The sequence below is a fragment of the Mauremys reevesii genome, linkage group 23 (assembly GCF_016161935.1).
Source record: "Mauremys reevesii isolate NIE-2019 linkage group 23, ASM1616193v1, whole genome shotgun sequence".
Classification (NCBI taxonomy): domain Eukaryota; kingdom Metazoa; phylum Chordata; order Testudines; family Geoemydidae; genus Mauremys; species Mauremys reevesii.
The window spans coordinates 11546444-11569275 of NC_052645.1; the positions used below are offsets into that span (position 1 = coordinate 11546444).

Consider the following 22832-nt stretch of genomic DNA (forward strand, 5'->3'; position numbering starts at 1 on the left):
AAAAAAGCTAGAGCCGCCCCTGCCTGCAGCCTGTGATCCCCCCAGATTTTATGTTCAGGTTGAGTCTATACTTGAATGAGAGCCCACCGAGGTCCTTCTGGGAGCTTGCTTTGTGGTTCAGTAGGTAACATTCCGATCTGTCAGGATGAAACCAATACCGAAGGCAGTGTTAGGGGTGGTATGCTGCTGGACGTATTTAGACTGAAACCGAAACCCAAAGTCCTGACCACTTTTGGCCATCTCACTAAAAGTGTAGGTTTCAGCCCCAAGGCCCTGGCCTAATTCCAGCTCAGGATAATAACATTTTGCCAAACTAAACACCCCTTTGTGCTTTCAAATATAATATCACGTACCTAATCTCCTGCAGCGTTAACCATCTGCTGCATCCCATCCCAGAAGGGACCTCATGTCAGTGGTGAGTAAAGTCATCCCGATGTACCCCTCATACACACCACAGGAGTTGTGTATGATTTAATTAGCTAATGCATGCAAGGTGCTTTCAAATACTCGGGTGGAAAGTGCTACAAAAGTGCAAACTCTTTCATTAATTGTAGTAACACGTCTCTGCAAAAGTAAGGGAGTGATTTTGAATTCAGCCTTAGCCTTCACAGCAGCAGACACATGACACTTGCTTGGCATTACAGCAAGAATTTCAAATAAGGGTCTTTATGGGACACACCTTCCCATGTAATTCTAGTGAAGCACCATAATCATCTCTCGCAGCATGTCTGTGTGGCTTCATTGTTGTCACTGTAGCAGTTCACATGGGTGGCAGGGCCAGATCTCAACTTTTGCACCTCAGACCTTTGTCACTTGACAGAGAATCTCTATTGGCCACCTTATGGCAGGTTCAGATTCCTGCAGGGATGCGCTAGCCAATTCATTACAATATAATATGATTTTGCAATTGTTAGCAGATGGTTGATTGAGCATAAAATCTCCCGGACTGTTTGGCCATGTGGCTTCAGAAAGGTGATTTTCCCTAACGTTGCATTAAGATAGCACACTTGAACTGTGGCCTCTGTGCCACAACAATGTTGGCATTCAAAGTATACCACAGTGGTGCTGGATTCTCCATCACAGTGATTTTTAAATCAAGAGTGGGTGTTTTTCTAAGATCTGCTCTAGTTCAGACAGAACTTATTTCAGGGAAGTTCTGAGTTACACAGGCAGTCAGACAAGATCACAGTGGTCCCTTCTGGCCTTAGAAAATGTGACTCTATTAATCTATTCCTCAGACTGGAACCGCCACTGGTACAAGTATAGCTGAGCACCATGAGGTTTATGTAAATTAGAGGGTTGATCTCTTCTCCAAGTAACATTGGAGAAACAGAAGAAAAAAAATTACATCACAAGAGCGAAAGAATCAACTAAAAGTCAGTTTCTTCATGACTATTTACTCATAACCGAGCAGGAGCTGTATAAATAATAGTAACAGCCAGCTTTAAAATGGACCCTTCCGCCCAGTTGCATGTTTAAAAATAGCTTGAGTTTAGGACTGGGGCAGCTGTGTTCACAGGAAGTGAAAGTTAAAAGCCAGTTGCAGCCAGAGAGAGCATGAATTAGAGTCACCGCAGGGGGCAGTTTCCGTAATTAAATGACTCAGGACAGACTGGTGGCACACAGGCAAAAAGGGACCTGAAACTTGTTAATAAGTGTGTGTGAAGCTAGTGCTGGTAAAAGAGGCCAGCGTGACAGCCCCAGAGATTGATGTCCTCCGTCTATCACGGAACAGGACAGCTGGAGCCATGGCGTTACAGAGTTCTTCCCACCTTACCTTGCCAGTGCATCTCATGCCTGGAGGGACGTCCGTTAGGGGCAATAGGTAATTCAGACTCCATGACCCATTCAGTCCTTGGCCCCTTCGTTGTGTCTGCCGGTTAATGACAAATATGTTGGGATGACGATGAAGACATCAGTCTCCTGGGAACTACACTTGAGCCCCCAAAACCTAATTTCACATACTGTATTTCACAGAGCCACTATCAGATGGTAATCATTTCCAGTCACAAATGATTTGGGCTGGATTTGAACCAACTAGAGACAAAATCCCATTGCAGATCCCACGAGCCGTTCAGTCCCCCATAAACTCTTTACAAGTTTTATTCTAAATAATAAGTTACACTAACGATGATACAGCAAGTAAGCACTGAAAGTGTCCTAACAGCATACACATTGGTGGTGATGAAGGAGAGAGAGCACTGCTGGGCTTGCAGCCCCCAAGCATGGGTTTGCAAGTAGAAACATCAGGCCTGATTCTCATTTTACTTTGGCAGTGTAAAGGGACCTGGAAGGAGTGTAAATGTAATTTCTGAAATGGCATTGCTAGAGCAGTGTCAAGGGTCCTAGTGTCAACAAGCAGCAGGCCCAACACCTTGCTAGCTCTGCAAGCTTGAGCCAGAATCAGGTAGGGTTTGACCCAGCCAAGTGTCTCCTTCGAGATGCTGAGCACACTCAGCTCCCAGTTCAGGCAATGGAAATTGAGGGCACTCAGCACTTCCCAGGATTAGGCCCCGAGAGGAGGTAAATACGGAATCTCACGCTGTGACTTTTGCAGTCGCTTTTTGCTATTGGAATTCCGTCCAGAGCTGCAATCTCAACAAAATTCCACAGAATAAGTGGCTACAAGGTGTCCTGTTCATCCCTGTGTGTCTTCTTCCTTTTCAGTGTGCCATTTACAAAGAGAAGAATGGGGCAAACTTGGAAAAAGGTAGTTACATGACAAGCAAATGCTTTTGCAGTTTCCTTTCTATTAATGATTGTAAGTCCTCCTGTAATAGGAAGAGCCGCTGAACGCTCCCTTGGTGTGATTTTCACAGAGCGAAATGCCCATTCTCTGACAATAAGCCCCTTTAATGTGTCTCCAGGTGGGCACCCAAAACTGGAAGTCATTTATGAAAATCTTGCCCCTTCGTTTTTAACCTGAACATTTAGTTCTAAATAAAAACAAGCCACTTCTTACTGAAATTAAAAGAAAAACTTTTGTATTTGAATGAATGAAAATACATGATCTATTTGAATAGTTTTTAGTCATTTTTTCCTTAACAAAAGCCTATTTTGGGGCTCTAAATTACCTGATTATTATTATTTATTTGCATTACAATAATGCCCAGAATCCCCAGTAAAGTGTGGGTCCCATTACTGGTTTACGGCAGCACTGGATCAGGGCCCTATTGTACTAGGTGCTGTACAAAAGTACAATAAAGGAGAGTCCAAGGCTCGAAAGAGCTCAGTCTTAAAGTGGGCCTACTTCTGATTGCCTTTAACTAGCATTACTCCTGGAAATCCGAGGCACTGGACCACTGCGAAACCAGTCTGAGTTAAATTTCAAGCCTAGCTCTTTAATTTAAAGTAATCTAAAATTCAGAGCACCCTAATTTCATGAATCAGAAGGTCGTGCATTTGGTTTATACTGTACCTGCCACATCCCACTCAGAAAACTGTGTTTACTCACTTTCCCCCACCTAGGAGCTGATCCTGCAATCTGAGCCATACGTGAGAACCCCTGCACCTGTGGAGAGCCGCACTGGTTTCCATGGATCTACCCGTGTGGATCAGATTGCAGGACTGGGGTCAAAATTAGGTCCTGATGCTGCAAACACCTAGGCCCAGATTTTGAAGGGATTGCTTGACCGAGTGAAGCAGCGCCTGACCCATGGGCGACCCGCCTCCTAGTGGAATTTTCAGCCCTGAGTTAGGTGGCTCTAGAGTGTGCATGCAACAGTTAAGTGCTTAAGAGAGGGATTTTCAGAAACTGGCCAGCTAAGCAGGGAGCTGCCTAAGAGAGCCAGGGGTGAAATGCAGAGGAGAGGGGCTTAGATGCCAAAGCAGTTGACCTGACCAGAGGTACAAGGTGGGTGAGGTATTATCTTTTATCAGACGAACTTCTGTTGGTGAGAGCGACGAGCTTTCGAGCTTACCCAGAGCTCTGTGGGGCTCGAGAGCGCGTCTCTCACCAACAGAAGTTGGTCCAATAAAAGATATTCCCTCCCACACCTTGTCTCTCTAATCTCCTGGAACCGGCATGGCTACAACACTGCATACCTAGACCAGAGGGAGGATTCCTGCTGTGCAGGAGCCGCAGCTGCAAACCCTTTCCTGGAGTGAGGCACCTAAGACAGGCCAGCTGCTCAGGTAGCCCAGGCCCCAGCAGCCAGAACTGTCTCACTCTTTCTAGACAACTTGCCCATGCTTGCCCTGCATTTCCCTGCACCCCCATGTGTCTTTTGTGCTAGTGCTTTGTTGCCCGGCCGTCACCTGTTGGTGGCCTGCCTCTGACCGTCCTGATGTGGGAGCTGGCAGGGAACAGGTGTTAGGTGTGCTCTGACATGCTAAGGGGATCAAGCCCCACTGGTGAGATATGCATCCCCCAGGGGCGGCTCTAGCTTTTTTGCCACCCCAAGCACGGCAGGCAGGCTGCCTATGGCGGCTTGCCTGCGGGAGGTCCACCAGTCCCGCGGCTTCGGCATACCCGTCGCCAAATTGCCGCCGAATCCGCAGGACCGGCGGGCCTCCTGCAGGCAAGCCGCCAAAGGCTGCCTGTCTGCCGCCCTCACAGGGACCGGCAGAGCGCCCCTCGTGGCTTGCTGCCCCAGGCACGCGCTTGGAGCGCTGGTGCCTGGAGCCGCAGCTGCATCCCCCACCTTGACTTTGGGGCCTCTGGGGCTTCAGCTTGGACTAGGGCTCAAGCTGTGGGATGGCGTCAGCACTTAGCTGGCTGTGCAAATACTGACCGGCACTTGGACAGCTATAGTGTTGGTCAGCAGCTGATCAGTGGCTTTGAAGATGTCAGTGGTGCCTAAATGATGGACTTAAGCAGGCCCCTAAAGAGGCAGATAGGTGCCTTTCAAGAGCTGGGTCTTGCATGTGCTTAAAGAATCAGGCTCTTGGAATGAAATCATGGCAGGAGATGAGGTGAGAGATGATGTTGGTATCTCATGCTAGTGATGAAGAATGTGTTTCAAATGAGCCATTTCAAATCTCACTTATTTTACTGAAATCCCATTCCATTCAAATTGTCACAGCGTGAGGCCTTCTTGTGCTTTTCTCTGTCTTACCGATGCAGAAAATTGAAAATAGTGTCATGAAAATAATCATTCTTTTTATTGTTTCAAAATTCAAATACAAATGAAAGTTAAAACATTTTCAGGTAAGAAGACGATTCTAACAAAATGCAGAAAGGTAAAATATTTTACATTTAAAATTGTCAAGGTTTAACAATCTTTGTCACAAAATCCATTGGGGCTGGAAGTATCTATAAAAAACAGCATTCCCCAAACTTACACTTGGCAAATTAACATGTCCTAACATTCTCAGCAATTCTGTCCTCCCAGATGGAGTAACTTGCAGGATCAGGGCATAAACAATCCTGTCAAAACCATGTATGAAGTGTACAGACTAGGGGATTGGAGGGTGAATCCCTGGCTTTGCCCCTTGCTAATAAATCACTGCCTTGAGAATTGGTTTGATGTTTCCCTTTGTCAGTTCAGGTGGCCAAGAGAAGCCACCCTCTTTACAGAAAATGTCCTTGTGCATCTTTCTCCACTCTCCGAAGTGTTCCCTACCTTTCCCTCCCCTTCATATTCCCAGACACACTCTGTTTCTTTATCTATCTAAGATACTAGTGTAATGGGTTCCTGATAAACATCTGAGCACCTCACAATCTTTAATATATTTATCCTCACAACACCCTTATGAGTTAGGGATGCATCATTATGCCCATTGTACAGATGGGGAACTGAGGCACAAGAGAGGCTGAATGACTTCCCCAAGGTCACACAGGAAGACTATGGCACAGCAGAGACTTGAACTCTGATCTCCCAAGTTCTAGGCTAGTGCCGACCATGGACCAGCCTCAGCACTCAGCCCCTGTGCACTTCCCTCTTTTATCACCCCCAATGTCCGTCTCTTCTTCCTGCCCCCAAAGACCTCTTACACTGCTCCCTAGTGGCCCCCCCGTCCTGCCCCCCATTTTTCCCATTCTTCAGTTCTCATTTCCTTCCCCCTCTTGCTCTCCCCTTTGGTGCACCCCTTCCCTCCGCTCTGTGCCCCCCTTGCTACAGCCCAATATCTCGATCCCAGTCTGTCCCCCTCCATCTCTCACATCCTTCCCTTTTCTCTCTCCATCCTGTCCACATATCCTGCCCACTCTGAAACACCCCCCAATCCCGCCCTCTCTGTCCCCACTCCCACCCTCTGCCCCCCTTGCCCTCTCACTCTGACCCCCCACCTGCCCCCTCTGAACCACCCCTGATCCCGCCCTCTCTGTCCCCACTCCCGCCCTCTGCCCCCTTGCCCTCTCATTCTGACGCCCCACCTGCCCTCTCTGAAACACCCCTGATCCCACCCTCTCTGTCCCCACTCCTGCCCCCTTGCCCTCTCATTCTGACCCCCACCTGCCCCCTCTGAACCACCCCTGATCCCGCCCTCTCAGTCCCCTCCCGCCCTCTGCCCCCTTGCCCTCTCATTCTGACCCCCACCTGCCCCCTCTGAACCACTCCCCGATCCCACCCTCTCGGTCCCCTCCTGCCCTCTGCCCCCTTGCCCCCTCACTCTGACCCCCCACCCCTCTGAACCACCCTCCATCCTGCTCCTGGGTCCCCTCTGAAACACCCCTGATCCCACCCTCTCGGTTCCCCCTCCCGCCCTCTGCCCCACCACCTGCCCCCTCTGAACCACCTCCCCATCCTGCTCCTGGGTCCCCCCCCCCTCGCAGCTCTCCCCGCCCCAGCCGCGCATGCGCGTTGGCCGCTCCCGGGCCACTCCAATAACAAACTGTCCCGAGGAGAGTTAAAAAGCCGCCAAGGAGGGGGGCGGTGAGTGGGGCGCCGCGCGCGGGCGGGGTCCCAGCCCCATTCCCCCCTGGCCGGGAGGGGTCCTGCCCCCCCCGCCCCCGGCCCTGGGGGAGGGGCTGCGCCATGGCCCCCCAAGTTGGGGAACGGAGGCGACACGGGGTTGCCCTATATCCCCCCCCCCGCCCAGTGACTCGGAAATGTCCTGGTCTCTTCCCCCCCCCGGGTAGGGTGTGTGTTGGGGGGGGTCCCAGTGAGGCTGGGTGGGGGGCTGCCCTATTCCCTTGCCTGGCTGGGGCATGGGGCGGACCCTCCCCATAGAGGACTGTAGAAGGGGGGGGGCTGCCCCATGTACCTCTCCCCAGGTGGGTGTGAAGGGGTTTAGGGGATCCCCAGTTCAGATAGTTCTCCACCCCCCTGGCTGGGGGTCTTAGGCTCGATTGGAAGTGACTGCAAAGTTTGCCATCAGCTCTTTGGAGAGGGGTACAAGGGAATAACAGCCTGGGGGGGGGGGTGCATAGAGAATATCCTCTTGCTGGGTGGGGGCAGGAGGGCCCTCCCTCCTCTCCTGTGTAACTTGTGTGTTTCCTGATCCTGCCACATTACAGGGTGGATGGGAGGCAGGAGCAGGAGGCTGCTCCCTTAGCGTCCACACAGCAAAGCCCCCTCTATTCAGTACCTGCCTGTGCCTCCCCAGCATGCTCCAGTGCTTTGCCTCAGTTCCCTTCCCTCTCCATTCACTCTGTCCCTACCTTCACTTGATGTCTGACTGACAGAGGACCCTATTCATCCGATACCGGGGGCTCTAGTGAGAAGATGCCATTTCTGACTGAGAGGGGCTGACCCACACAATTTTTCCTTGTGAATATCCTATCGCTGATTGATGGAGAGAGAGGGACTGATATACCATAGTGTCAGGGATCTTCTGATGGGAGTACCCCCTATACTCTGGGGGAAAGTCTTCTAATCTCTCTGAGCTGGAAGTCCTGTGTGTGAGATTAAAAATTCACTTTGATGTTATTTTAACACTGCCAATTGGATGGTTGAAAGCATATTTTGAAATATAGTGAAGCATTTACTATACAATCTGTCTCTTTTTATACTCTTGAAATCCCTGGACAGGAATACTTACAGAGAAAAGTGGAACTTGGTTATTCTATTGACTACATTCTTGCTAGCACAGCTCATTATTATTATTATTTATTATGAGGCTATAGTTGTCATTGCTACTGTTGCCACAAACATTATGTATTTTTTAAGATAACTTAGTTTGTACAGAACCCAGTATATAAAACAATCTCAAAAAACTTTACAAAGTTAAGTAATAACAGACAGAGATTTTAGAGATTTAGGTAAAACAAAAAAAAGTTTTCACTTGAGATGGAGATTTGATGTGTGGGAGAAATGTTATAAGGCTTTTCTAGAAGCAGAATCTTCAGAGGAAAAGGGTTTTTTTTGAACCAGCAATATCGTGATTTTATTAAAGGAATGGATGCTAGTGGCAGATGAGTGGAGGGATATATTTAATACTTCAGAAATATTGATTATAGCTCTTGATGAGGATCATCCTAGTATAGGGATAAATATTAATATAGGACAATCGTAGTGATGTTTGGTACTGGGAGGAATGGGATTACATTTTTAATCTGCAAATGTTTAATGTAATTTATTCAACCACTGACTGGACTAGCAAAAAAAAAAAATTAAATGTTGATATGTAGTTAGGATTAAGGGATAAAGAGCTCTGAGCTTTTGTGCTGAATTGCACAAGGTCTTTCCTCTACAACCAGCTTCCTGAGTGTCTTAATATGTAGTAAGACAGAAGTATAAAGGGGGACAAAACTTGTGCCTGATACTGCAAAAACTTACTACTGTGTCTGGTGTTTGCTACTGTGAATAGTCTCTTTAATGGCCACTTGTGCCCACTATAACACTGTGGGTCCGATTTGGACATAACATTGACCGTACCTTTCTCTGCAGGGATACCCATTAAAATTGAATAATTGTGGAATAAGATATAATTCAGCATAAGTATGGATGTCAGAACTGAGCTCTATTCTATGTTTAGAGTTGCTTAATAGAACTCCAGTATATATCTTTGACAGACTGTGTAAATTGATTCCCATTTGTTTTGGTCAGAATTAATTTATTTTGCTTTCTTATATTATTTTTATTGCCATCACAAGTAAATGGCAATGATGAATTTTAATGTGATGAATGTAACAGAGGTGTGCTTTGCAGTCTGTTACTGTCTCGACCAAACTTCTCATGACTTCAGGCTATATCTTTATTGCCTCAAGCATGGTATTTAATGGTCTATACTAATATGTAAACGATAACACATTTTTTGGTTTACTTGCTTCTTGAGGAGATGGTAGGGACTCTAACCTATAGGCATATTATTGCAATAGACATTTTGTATCCAGAGTCCAGATTTCTAATGCTTGCTGTTGTTTTTTGTTGTGGTATAGGTTCCCCTGTTGTCTCCCTTCTGTCACACAACAAAGCTTTTCATCTGAACATCCTGAGGCTTGACGAGGTGTTGATTTTTGGGGAATGACTAATGAATTTAGGGCCAAATCCTGAGCAGTAAAGCAGAGCCCATGTAAACAGATAAACAGATTCTATCTCTCAGTCAAGCTGTTTGTCCCTGGTGTGTGTATGTGCATGCAGACATAGTTTTGGGAGGAGGAGGACCTGCCACTTGCTGCACGTCCCTTGCTCAACCTTACACAAGCAGTTGACCCTAACTGTCACCGCTTTTAAAAGGTGTGTACCACATGCCTAAGCTAGATTCCTGTAGTAAAGTTTGTTCAGAACAGTTGAACGGCAGTTGTGCAAGTTGGGTATCCCTCTTTTCAGTGGGATTTATTGTGTCTTTCTAAACTTAGACAGTATCTCACTTTAAAAGATTATATGACAGCCACCCCTATATCCCTGTTCTCTGAACTTGCCTCCTCACATTTCCATTCACATCTCCATGTCCTCCTTATACAGTTGCTTTTGCTCCTTTTCCTCATCCTTGCTTCCCATGGTGCGCTTTCTGGTGTTGGTAAGAGCTGGGGGGACAGTGGGGCTGTGGAAGGAAAGATGTGGGGGCTTCTGATATGTACTTCTAGCCTTAACTCCAGCATAATATAACTTTTTTTTAAATCTGGGAATAATAAAGGAGGACTGGTACCGCTTCACAGATTAAAAAACTAATCCTATCAAACCAGAAACACAGACCAAATCCCATCAAACTGCATTTCCTTATCTTTCAAACAGCATGAGGCCCTCTCTGAATTTGCCAGCACATTCATTTCATTGTATCACGCCATTACATTTAAACGAGATGCAGACTTCCATCTTTTCAATATGTTGCCTTAGGCTATGAGGGAGCCTGTCATTAAGAACAGCTTCTACAATGCCTGGAGAGGGCCTGATGCCACTGACCTTACTTGGTCAAAACTCCCATTGAGTAAAGATGGCAGGTTCAGGGATGGAATGTTATCCAAATCTAAGTCCTTGGGCTGTTTGGGATATCACAGAGCAATACTATTTGAAGACTGGTTCATAGCTCTTAAAACCCTTGTGGTTGTGTCCAAGTCCCCAGGTACAATGGGTGTTTGATTTTTGTTTTATAAATTGTGCTTGATATGAGGTCCAGAAAACATTAGTACTTGGTGTATTACGTTGGGCTCTATCCCTTTAGGTAGAAAAGTAAGTTGTATTATATAATATAATCATTCAGATCTAAATAGTGATCACTCTTACAAACTTAAAGACCTAATATTAGTTTTGCAGGGTTGGAGACTGGGTATAGGGGATGTATTTACACATTTAATCAATAATATTCTATTGTTATACAAGGTCCTGATCTAGCAAAACTTTTAAGCATGTTAGATGTCTGTGAGAAGTCAATAGGACTGTTCATATTCTTAAAGTTGTTCATGTGCTTAAACGCTTTGCTGGATTGGGGCCTTGCATAATAGTATATTATCAACTAAATGTGCAGTTCCCAAATTGCAAAACTAATATTATGTCTTTTTTTAAAACTTCTAATGGATGAAGGTGGATGGCAAACACTGTGCTGTGTAATGTATAAGAATGTTCATATTCTCTGAAAAAGTGCTTTCCTGGCTTTTTCCTTATTTTAATCAGTAAATTGAAGTGATCAGCCAAGGAGCAGAATCAGTCTGTAGGAGGATGTCATTTTTGTTGTAACTTTTTCCTGGTATAGTAACACTTGAGCTTTTGCAGCTTGCTAGTATATTTAATATAGAGAAGACATTTTGATGTTGTATTGTTTTTGCTATGTAGGGCTAGTTTCCTGGGGCTTGGAATTTTGTTATACCACCACCAGATTTTACTTCAGATTTTAGTATTGTTGAGCAAAATCCTAGACAGTTTTACTATATTCTATCATCAACCAGTTTAGTACCAGGTTTTTTTAATAGCATTTTGCAATTTTTGTTGAGCTACTGGTAGATAGAATATGGGTGCTCAGACTAGTTTTGCTAGTGACTTCAAGGTCAGGTGAGTTTTAATCACCAGTCTGCATATGTGTGTATATTAAAATGTTTGTATTGGTTTATGCTTATTTTGGCCAATTCTGTAAACACTTTTTTATATTTTTAAGGTTCTTGTACATATTTGACCTGAAGGTGAATTATTCTAGCCCTGAAAAGAGCAATTATTAATGTCCGCCTAGTATACATTAAAAAACAGTTCTTCCAAAACTGAACAGTGAGAAGCTGTATTGGCAGCCGGTATCAAGTGGAGTGCCCCAAGGGTCGGTGCTGGGGCCGGTTTTATTCAATATCTTCATTAACGATCTGGAGGATGGTGTGGACTGCACCCTTAGCAAGTTTGCAGATGACACTAAACTGGGAGGAGTGGTTGATACGCTGGAGGGTAGGGATAGGATACAGAGGGACCTAGACAAATTAGAGGATTGGGCCAAAAGAAATATGATGAGGTTCAACAAGGACAAGTGCAGAGTCCTGCATTTAGGACGGAAGAATCCCATGCACTGCTACAGACTAGGGACCGAATGGCTGGGCAGCAGTTCTGCAGAAAAGGACCTAGGGGTTACGGTGGACGAAAAGCTGAATATGAGTCAACAGTGTGCCCTTGTTGCCAAGAAGGCTAATGGCATTTTGGGTTGAATAAGTAGGGGCATTTCCAGCAGATCGAGGGATATGATCATTCCCCTCTACTCAGCACTGGTGAGGCCTCATTTGGAGTACTGTGTCCAGTTTTGGGCCCCACACTACAAGAAGGATGTGGAAAAATTGGAGAGAGTCCAGCGGAGGGCAACAAAAATGATTAGGGGGCTGGAGCACATGACTTATGAGGAGAGGCTGAGGGGACTGGGATTGTTTAGCCTGCAGAAGAGAAGAATGAGGGGGGATTTGATAGCTGCTTTCAACTACCTGAAAGGGGGTTCCAAAGAGGTTGGATCTAGACTGTTCTCAGTGGTAGAAGATGACAGAACAGGGAGTAATGAATGGTCTCAAGTTGCAGAGGGGGAGGTTTAGGTTGGATATTAGGAAAAACTTTTTCACTAGTAGGGTGGTGAAGAACTGGAAGGGGTTACCTAGGGAGGTGGTGGAATCTCCTTCCTTAGAGGTTTTTAAGGTCAGGCTTGACAAAGCCCTCGCTGGGATGATTTAGTTGGGTTTGGTCCTGCTTTGAGCAGGGGGTTGGACTAGATGACCTCCTGAGGTCCCTTCCAACCCTGTGATTCTATGATTCTATGATTCTCCTTAACCTCACCTTGTAGGTGATCAATCAGATAGGTGCATTCTGACCTCTTTTTGCTCACATTACCAAAAGGTTATTTAAGGAGAACTAAATGCAGCTTTACAATTCCTTTAACCTTTCTATTTGGGAACCCATATCCAGCTATTGTCTTAAACTTCAAGAGAAATTTTTAAGGACAACAAAATATTATGGAGAATGACATTTTCCTTTGGTAGGAAGGGTCAACTAATTATTTTCATTATTCACTTTAATTTTCTGAACATGTAATGGATGTATTTCATAGCGACATTCCTGGTTTGTGTCTCAGGTAAACTTCAGCACATTACTTTACATTTTAGTTTCCCCTTGGAAGAACCATTATGATGTTTTTTTCAGAATTGTGACTCTTTCAATGATGTCACCAGATTGATGTAATTCAGAATCCAAAATTTTATTGTTTATCTTTGGGTCATTAGGTCTCGAATGAAAATCATTCAAATCAAAACTGGTAGAGAAATGGCTGTACCTTCCTGTGGTAAATTCATTCATTTGGGAACAATACAGATTAAAGCATCCAGATGATGGATGTTTCAGGTAAAGTGTTTTTACAGGAAATTCTGAAAAACCTGTTTCCATATGTGTGTCTTGTCAGGTCCGTGCTGCGTTGGCTTAAACTCGTAAAATGTGTGTACTTTTTTTGTGTACAAGTGGCCCCTTTGGTCGCTGACAGTAGAGAGGCTGGGACTGGATGAGCCAAGTAACCTGAATTCCCCACTTTCCCCTCTTCATGCACATTGGTGGGGCAAGGTTGTATTGCCACTGCTTGTACTGTACTTGTTCATTGGCTATCTAGAGGAGGACTGTCAGCGAGCATTAAAAAAATCACCCAAATCTTCAAAATAGGGGATTAGAGGGGAGGAAAAAGCCCCAGCAGGTTAACAGTTTAATGCAAGCCACAAAAACAAGTTAATGTATTGGGTGGTGCTATTGGTCACTTAGAATAATTGAACACAAACTGTTAACTTTGTGGACACACAAGTATGTTTTGTACCTCCTTCTGCTTCCATTCTCCTCTTCTGGGAATAGACTGAAATATTTTTTTCCAGCATAGCATTGAATGCCTCATTGAGTTTCTGTAATGAAAAAAGACAGGGAAAAGACTGCTTTCTAGTTAACTTCAAGATGTTATACAATGTGAAGAGAAGGGTAGCAAAGCAAGTATGATCGCACGCTGAAGGAAACTTAACTGGAGGAGACTTGAAGAACTGAATGGAAAAACTGAATGGAAAACCTGTGAATCGGGGGGGAAATGTGTGAATTGAAGCACTGACCCTTGGAATTGCATTTGCTGCACCTGACTTGACGTATGATTTCTTTTCACTATGTTTCCTACTGAAACTTTGCTGTAATGTACAGTGGCTGGTGGTTGGAGGATGGGGTGTGAGAGTATGAGAGAGGGACAGAAATTCTTAAACTACATAAATGCTGGTCTAGTAATTGTGTTATATTGGATCTTCGCTTCTGTCAGATGGCATATGTGAATATTTGACCAGTGGCTTGTAAGAGAAAGACGTTCTGTAGACTATGGTGCTAGTCTGGATTTACTGCAAGAGTAAGGATTGGGTTTAGAAGTGTACCCATATAGTATTGCTGCCTGATCTTGTACATTAATAAGGGTTGGATAGACTCTAGTGCCATTTTTATCTATCTCCCAACATCATGATAGAATACCACACAGATGTAATAAATTCATCCTCACAACATCTTTGGGCAATAAGCATTTTACACATGAACAACTGAAGCACCAAGAAGTAAAGTGGCTTGCCCATCGAGAGTCTGTGGCAGCACTGGGAAAAGACCTTGGCTCTCCTGAGTCTCAGCTCAGTGTCTGAACCAAAAGGGCATCCTCCCTTCTCTACACCATCCTTCTCTAGTCTTTCAGTCTAATCGAATTTGGGTTGCTTTTGTAGTCATAACTTAACTCTTTTCTCTCACCTACTGCGATCACATGTACGTACTAAGAACGGGAGAAGCAAATAGAAAGCATAATGAATGAAGGCGGTTAGCATTTTGTTTGAGTATGTTCCATGATGTGTTTTCTAGGTTGAGACAGAGGACAGTATGAGCAACTGTATCTTATTGATGTACTAAGTGCCTGCTGTGGCTGCTTGTAATTTATATTGAAATTATGGTGCAACTCTAGTTCCACTGCTGGTTTTGATCATCCATTGTGTTTCTGGCTAGACTGACGGGATGCCAGTGGTAAGCTGGCTTTCTTGTTAAGCCTTGCAAAATATTCCTTGCCTAGAGTGAGTAATTGTTTTTGATGGACGAGTAAAGTATTGTCAGTCGTCATCATCGTAGTAAAGAGCAGGCAAACAATTGTGTGTCTGGTTGATACATTTTCAGGGCAGTTTTTTGAGGTTAGATTAGTTGTATCCTAGGAAAAGGCCCGAGTCTCTTCATTTCTGGTTATAATCAGCAGAGAAATAGTCATTTACAGACATTATGCGCTAGATATTTGTTAAATACACCTAAATAAGTGAGGTAATATGGAGCTTTGAAACAATCACTCATGCAAGGCAAAGATGCTTACAGAACTTTTGTTTGTTTCTTAGTAGATTTATTCTACTGAATGAAATGTCCAGCTCTGATAGGTTCCCAGTTCTGTTTCTGGGCAAAAAGGAAATGTATAATTCCAGTCATTCTCAGAACAGCAGAAAATCAGGTGGTTTTCTTGACTCCCAAGTATTTTTCAGTTGGGATTCTGCTTCTCCTTGTGTAAAGGCATAGTCAGAAGGGTTGAAAGCTTGAAATTGTAGTTACTTGATTTTTAAAAGTCTTTGATCTTAATTCAGCTCTGCGTTGCTCCAGTTTTACATTGCTGTAGCTACATTGAACTCCCTGCGTAGTAGGGATTCAGGCTGATTGCATGTGAAGTAGAACTCTTCTTGAAAACAGGTCCTTTCCCTGAAAGTCTAATAATATTTAGATCTTTTGTATTGTTTTATATTTTGAAAGCTATTTACAAATATAACTAACCCTAACACTTTTGCTGGAGATGTCTGCATTATTTATCTGCACTTTACAAATAGGGTGAGACAGATGTTAATGGCCACATTTTCAAATATGGGTGTGTAAAGTTAGTCACCTAACCCCAAATTCAGACACCTAAATAAAAGGTGACTGATTTTCATGGGTGATAAGCACCCACAACTGCCATTACTGAAGACGATGGAAGTTGTGGGTGCTCAGCACCTCTGAAGATTCAAGCTGTCTGTCCTAAGTGTGATTTGCCCCAAGCCACAAGGTGATTTGGTGCCAGAGACAAGATTAAAACTGTGGCATTCCTGGCTCCCACTTTCTGTGCACCTATCTCCTGCCTTTGAAAAGCAAAGTGCGCTATGAACTATGTCCAAACCTGATCTATGATGAATTAATTGTAAATTATTATCTCTCCCAGGATGCTTGCATCATTTATGAATCAGAATTTGCTGTTTAGAGCTGAAATTTCCATTCTAATTTGCCATATTTTAAATTACAGTTACAGGACATCCAGTCTTCTGGCACAGTAATGTTTTCTGGGTCTTTTTGAAAGTTAAAAGAAAAACAATCAGATACTGGGGCAAAAGGGAAAAGTTCTTGCATGACTAAAGCTTTTTCTAATGTTTCAAGCTGGTTTCTGCCGTCTCTTTTAATTGAACATTTTGTTTCTCTTTATTGGTTTTATTGTAATGTAGATTTTACTGGTAGTGGATTATAAAATGAGCATTATAAGAAAAGTAATTTATTTCTTATAATATGTTTCTAGTTTTTTTAATTAAATTTATGAAAGATAGAGGTGAAAAAGACCTATTTTAGCTAGTCCTGCTCTGGCCAATACGAGCTTATTCCATACATTGTGTTTTCTAATGCTTTTCTTGGTCTGGTTTTAAATAACTCAGATAGTTTAAACCAGAGGTTCTCAACCGGGATATGTGTATCCCTGGAGGTACACAGAGGTCTTCTCGGGGGTATGTCAACTCATCCTGTGGGCCTAGTACAACAGACTCTAGAGCCCTGCAGCGGGTCTGGGATTTTGTGGGTCCCACTGCCATAACAGTGGCAGAGGGATAAAAATTCAACAAACAACATGGGAGCAGATATTGCAGGTGGGGCGGGAGTGGGATTTTAAAAATAGTACTCCCAAGCCACAAAGAGTGGCTTGCCACCTTTACTTCTGTGCTACTGCTGGTGGTGGCACTGCCTTCCGAGCTGGGCTGCCAGAGAGTTTTTAAGTGAGCTGAAACTTGGGGTATGCAAGGCAAATCAGACTCCTGAAAGGGGTACAGTAGTCTGGAAATGTTGAGAACCACTGGTTTAAACTAACGTTTTCCAAGCTGTTCTATCTGAGTGGCCTCAAAGTCTCCGGCTCCAGTGAGACCTCTGCAAATGTTCTTACTGACTCGGGAACCAATCCTGCTCAGTGCCAAGTGCTTTCTGCTAATTCCCCCATGTCCCATTGAGTGCAGTGGGAATTGAGAGCGCTCCGCACCTTGCAGCACTGGGCCCCTTGCGAGTGTGGTGGGAAACAGTGCTGAGCATTTGCCTAGTGCTTCTTGTGCCCAAAGATCTGTACAAATGTTCATTAATCCTCTGGTGAAGTAGGTCTGTATTATTAACCCTTGTTTTACAAGGGGACAAGCTCAAGCACGAAAGGGTGAAGGTGACACAGTGAGAACCCAGGGATTCAGTCCTCCATCTCTTGCTCCACCTATTTATTAGGAACCATTCTTTCCAGTACTGCAATAATACTACTCTGGTGCCATCAGTAAGAATGCATCAAATGTAAACTCTGACCTGGTGTGGGCTTGAGGGTATTTTGCTGAAGTTAAAGATCTTTTAAAATAGAAGGTGAATTGGAGGAATGACAAATCCTGTGGTACATTGTATCTTTGCAGGACATGGCACCAAACTGTAGACTACAAATAGGCTTTTACAGCTTTACAAGTCTGTATCAAAATATTAATGTATTGGGTTGGAACTGGATGAAAACGACTTAGGGTATGTCTACACTACAAGAGTAGTTCGATTCAACTTAATTCGAATTTGTGGAATCGACCTTACGAAGTCGAATTTGTGTATCCACACTAAGGACACTAATTCGACTTTGTGAGTCCACACTAACGGGGCCAGCGTCGACTTTGGAAGCGGTGCACTGTGGGAAGCTATCCCACAGTTCCCGCAGTCCCCGCTGCCCATTGGAATGCTGGGTAGAGCCCCCAATGCCTGCTGGGGGGAAAAATGTGTCGAGGGTGGTTTTGGGTAACTGTCATCATTGAACCGTCAATCACGCCCTACCTCCCTCCCCGAAAGCGCCTGCGGGCAATCTGTTCGTGCACTTTTCTGGTCAGTGACAGCGCGGACGCCACAGCACTGTGATCATGGAGCCCGCTGCAGTTATGGCCGTTTTCACCTCCTCGCACCTTATCGTCCACCTCTTCCACAGTCAGCTGCTGAGAAATCGGACTACTTTTCAATGGTGCTGCAAGCACTGGTGGAGCATAGGGGACGTTTTACCAACATCAACGTCGGGTGGCCAGGCAAGGTTCATGACGCGCGTGTTTTCAGGAACTGTGGTCTGTTTAGACACCTGCAGGAAGGTAGTTTCTTCCCGGACCACAAAATAACTGTTGGGGATGTGCAGATGCCTATAGTGATCCTCGGGGACCCAGCCTACCCGCTAATGCCCTGGCTCATGAAGCCCTATACAGGCGCCTTGGACAGCGACAAGGAACTCTTCAAGTACCAGCGAGCAGCGTGACCTGTGACTGTTCAGTTTCTTTACAGAGAAGCTGAACCTGCCCCTGTTTCTTTACCCAGTTACTGTTGACTATCCTCTGCAGTTACATACCCTGTTCACCCCGTTTCCCCCACTTCCAACACATGTGTAAAAATAAAATACATGTTCCATTGTTACTTAACAAAGGTTTCTTTATTAATGACTTTGCGTTAAAGGGTTGAAACTGGGACGCAGACTGTGCTGGGTAGGGTGTGCGGTGATGTAAAGACCGCCTCTAAACTCGAGGAATGACAGGCTCCTGCTCCTAGAGCGGTCCGCAGTGCCGGACTGGTTGTTTCAACGGAGCCTGCCATCCCTCCTTTTTGGGATTCTGTATGCGGGGGCTATGTGACCTTGTGGCGGAGGAGGACGGATACAGATTCCTCTGCTGCGTGACTCTGCGGTCCAGGACAAGGACCGCTGCATAAGATCTGTAACCGCCCTCCCCCGCTACAAAGTCACGTCCCCCCCACCCACACAGAACCTGGAAACCACCTCCCATACCGACCAGGGTGCCTACTGACTGCACTGTGTGTGTGACCTGCTGCTGATCCTGCCCCCGTGTCTGTACCCTGGTAAAGGTGACCGTCCTATGCAATTACCAACCCCCTTTCCCACCCCACCCCCCTTCAAACACAGTCTTCTGTGAAAAAACATGACGGAAACAGTAATTAACAGCAAAGTATTTTTAATAATTAACTGGACAGTTGCATCCCGGCTGTATCCTCTGTCTCTCATGGCTTTGGAGACCTTCTCGTAGGTCTTTGCATTCCGTTTTTTGGAGCGCAGCTCCGAAAGCACAGACTCCTCGCCCCACACACCGATCAGATCCAAGACTTCCCGGTCAGTCCACGCTGGGGCCCTCTTTCTATTCAGAGATTGCATGGACTCCTCTGCTGGAGAGCTCTGCATCGTTGCCGGTGCTGCTGAGTTCGCCCCGATGTCCAACCAGGAAATGAGATTCAAACTGGCCAGACAGGAAAAGGAATTCAAATTTTCCCGGGGCTTTTCCTGTGTGCCTGATCAGAACATCCAAGCTCAGACTGCTGTCCAGAGCGTCAACAGAGTGGTGCAGTGTGGGATAGCTCCCGGAGCTACTAAGGTCGATTTCCGTCCACACCTAGCCTAATTCGACATGGCCATGTCGAATTTAGCGCTACTCCCCTCGTCGGGGAGGAGTACAGAAGTCGAACTAAAGAGCCCTCTATGTCGAATTAAATAGCTTCATGGTGTGGACGGGTTCACAGTTAATTCGAATTAACGCTGCTAAATTCGAATTAAAGTCCTAGTGTGGACCAGGCCTTAGATGAAGGATGACCTGAGTAACTGTACCAATGTGTCTTGGTAAAAGAGTGTAATGCTATCATGTGATCTCTGTATTAACTTAGTGGAATCAGGGACGGCTCTATGTTTTTTGCCACCCCAAGCACGGGAGTCAGGCGGCCTTCAGTGGTGGTTCTGCGGGTGATCTCCCGATCCCGTGCCTTTGGCGTACCCGCCGCTGAATTGCCGCCGAAGCCGCGGGACCGGCGGACCTCCTGCAGAAACGCCGCCGAAGGCTGCCTGACTGCCAGTCTCACAGCGAACAGCACACCCCCGGCTTGCCGCCTCAGGCACGCACTTGCTGCGCTGGTGCCTGGAGCCGCCCTGAGTGGAATCTTTGTTTGCTCATCCATTAGCTAGTAGTACTAAGAGCCTGATGGTAAGATTCTGTATCTCCTATTGAAGTCAGTGGGAGCTGAAGATCTTGAGCACCTTCAAGAATTGGGCCATAAATGTAGCTAACAGATTCCCAGTTTCATCAGCCTGACTCATCATGATCACAGTATATGGTGCTTGTATCTCTGCCAGTCTCTTGGGGTGCAAAAGCAATTGTCCTTGTTTGATTTTTAAATTAAAAAACGTAGAGAAAATAAACCTGCCCCAAGGGAAATAATCAGATTGTGATGCCTACTAGTTGACGGCAGTAGACTTAGTTTTGTTCAGAGGTGCCTAGAAGTACTGTTTGCAAATGTCCATCCCACAAATGAGTTAATCAAGTTAAACATACAACACTCTCTAAGCTGCTTGAATTGGAGATACATGATTGCTTGGACAGTGGGACTTGTCCTACCTCCGAGGTGAGCTTTTGACCTCCAGTAAAATGAAGTTCTGCCTTGGAACATGCTGATGATCTGATGTGTAAGAGACTTTGACATCAAATGGTGGTATGATTTCCCCACGGCAGTTGAAGCCTGTTTCTGCAGGACAAGGATTAAATTGAATTTGTCACTGGTATGGCCTATTTTTACTAAGGTAACGTAGGTTATGTGGTCAGAAAGGAAACATAATAAAACTTCCAGTTCAAGAATGAGAAGTGAATTTCCTTTTTTTAAGCAGCCAGGTTTTTTCAGTATTCATATTATTCAAATTATATATACCAGGCAATGAAGTACAATTTATTGATAATTGATTATTCCATGTAAAATGCTATATTTGTATTATTGTTGCTGCCATCAGCTACACTTAGTCCACATAGCAATATAGCTTTTAGTTGATTCTCCTGCTGGATACTTATACTTAACTTTTATATGGCTGCAAAGCAGTCTTAGGGTACGTCTATACTACCCGCTGGATCGGCGGGTAGTGTTCGATGTATTGGGGATCAGTTTATCGCATCTCGTCTGGACGCGATAAATCGATCTGCTTATCGACGCCCATACTCCACCTTGGCAGGAGGAGTAAGCGGAGTCGATGGGGGAGCCGTGGCAGTCGACTCACCGCCATGAGGACTGCCAGGTAAGTCGAACTAAGATACTTCGACTTCAGCTGCATATCTTAGTTCGAACCCCCCCACCACCACTAGTGTAGCTCAGGCCTTAGAGTGTAAACACTGTAGGAGATGAGAACCAATAATAGTACAATCTGCCAGTGCTGCTAAGATAATATTGCTCTTTAAAGTTGTTTAACGCACCCCAGCAATGTTGGGGTATCTGCGCATGTGTGTGTTGGTGTTGACAGGCCCAAATCCTAGTCCCATTTAAAATCAATGGCAAAGCTCCCATGGACTTGAGAGAGACCGTGGCTTTGCCCATAACCTGTAAAATGGACAATATTTATGCAAACCCAGTTGAGTGTCACAGCTTTCTGTTTTGTAATTTTGTCCTGAAACTGCACATTTGTTTCACTCCCGCCCCACTTTTTTTTTTTTTTAAATAAGTGCCTTGGGCAAATTGCAAGTTGACATCTTTTTCCATCTTTTGAAAGCCATTAACTATATGAAGCATAAGCAGCGTCACTCTTAAAATCCTTCATGAAATGTAAGTGACAGGCCTGTTGATTCTGTGCCTCTCTTTTGTTTTGTTTTCAACCCCTAGTTTTCTTTCTTAAAAATTAAAAAACAAACAAACCCAAAGGCTAAGCTGAAAGATGGAACAGAGTGTCTCGGAGAGAAAACCCACCATCACCCCGACTGCAGACTTCGATGTAATGGGTGCCTTAGACTGGAAAGACGGCATTGCTACCTTGCCAGGTAGCAACATACAAGTAAGAAACCAAGGAACAGGGTAAAGAAATGACCGTGCCTTTAGTAACGCACTGAAGTTAGCACATGTTCTTTTCTTTGGTTTAAAAAAAAAGACTTGCTTTAAAATGATTATCCCCTGTCAGCTGCTACTGTGACAAAACAGAGTTGGAGTCACCAAACAAGTAGTGAATTCCTAGTGAGATTTCTGGTAGCTTGTTGATTTCCCTCCCCCCCCCCCCCCTTGACTCTTGTTCAGTTAATTTAGAGTGTGTAAATATAGCTGCAAGGAGGTATTTAAGAGCCTTCATTCATTGCTGCTCAGACATTTAAGGCCCAAACTTGCCATTTCTCAGTTGTGTGGGTATATCTTATTCAGGCAAGAAATCCTGTTAAATTCAGCCCATAATGAACAAAGGCTATTCTCACAAGTGAATATTTGTAGAACTGTGCCCATTGGTTGCTTTAGTGTGTCTGTGATTATTTTCTCAGCTATTGTCTATCTCCACCTTTCTTATTGGTAGTGGCTATCGTGTAACTTACGTAAATCGCAGCTGAGATTTTAGAGGAGGTTGCTCACAAATATGGTAGACAGAAAATGACCCCATCAGTTGATTGTGTTTTCCAAGTTACCTGACAGACTTATTTCAGTTGTACTTTTAAAATTAAATATTCAGGCCACACTTTCATTGATTTTTTGGATGTCTAACGTGATACCTTGAGCCTATTTTTTTTTTTAAAGGTGCTGAACATTTACAGCTCCAACTGAAGTGAATTGGAGCGGTGGGTACTCAGAGCCTCTGAAAATCAGGCTCAACACGTCTCGAATTAGGTATCCATTTCAAAATCAGTGGCCTCGCTGGAAAACATTGGTCTTTTTCTTTCACTTTTCCCCCTCCCCTTTTCTTTGAAAAATCGGCAACTCGGTCCATTCAAAGCTTACTTCAGTCTCTGAAGCAAATTCTTCCATGCTGTATCTCCACAGAAGTGA

The 22832-nt window shown here is 44.8% G+C and overlaps 1 protein-coding gene across 9 annotated transcripts in view; it reads left to right on the forward strand.

The window, feature by feature from the left end:
* The first annotated feature begins 6761 nt into the window (after positions 1–6761).
* Positions 6762–22832, forward strand: part of LOC120389169 (lethal(3)malignant brain tumor-like protein 4) — a 72934-nt gene continuing 56863 nt past the window's right edge. For 2 of the 9 annotated variants that reach the window (XR_005590791.1, XM_039511501.1), the window contains exons 1-3: positions 9543–9560; positions 12995–13112; positions 21696–21864. Coding sequence is in view for 5 of the 9 variants with exons in the window: in XM_039511501.1 (XP_039367435.1) it covers positions 21748–21864 (117 nt within the window). In the remaining 4 variants the exon portion in view is untranslated. Of the gene's footprint in view, positions 6816–6996; positions 7018–7350; positions 7780–9541; positions 9561–12994; positions 13113–21695; positions 21865–22832 lie in introns of those variants that run through there. The other 7 variants (XM_039511502.1, XM_039511503.1, XM_039511504.1 and 4 more) reach the window with 7 other exon arrangements.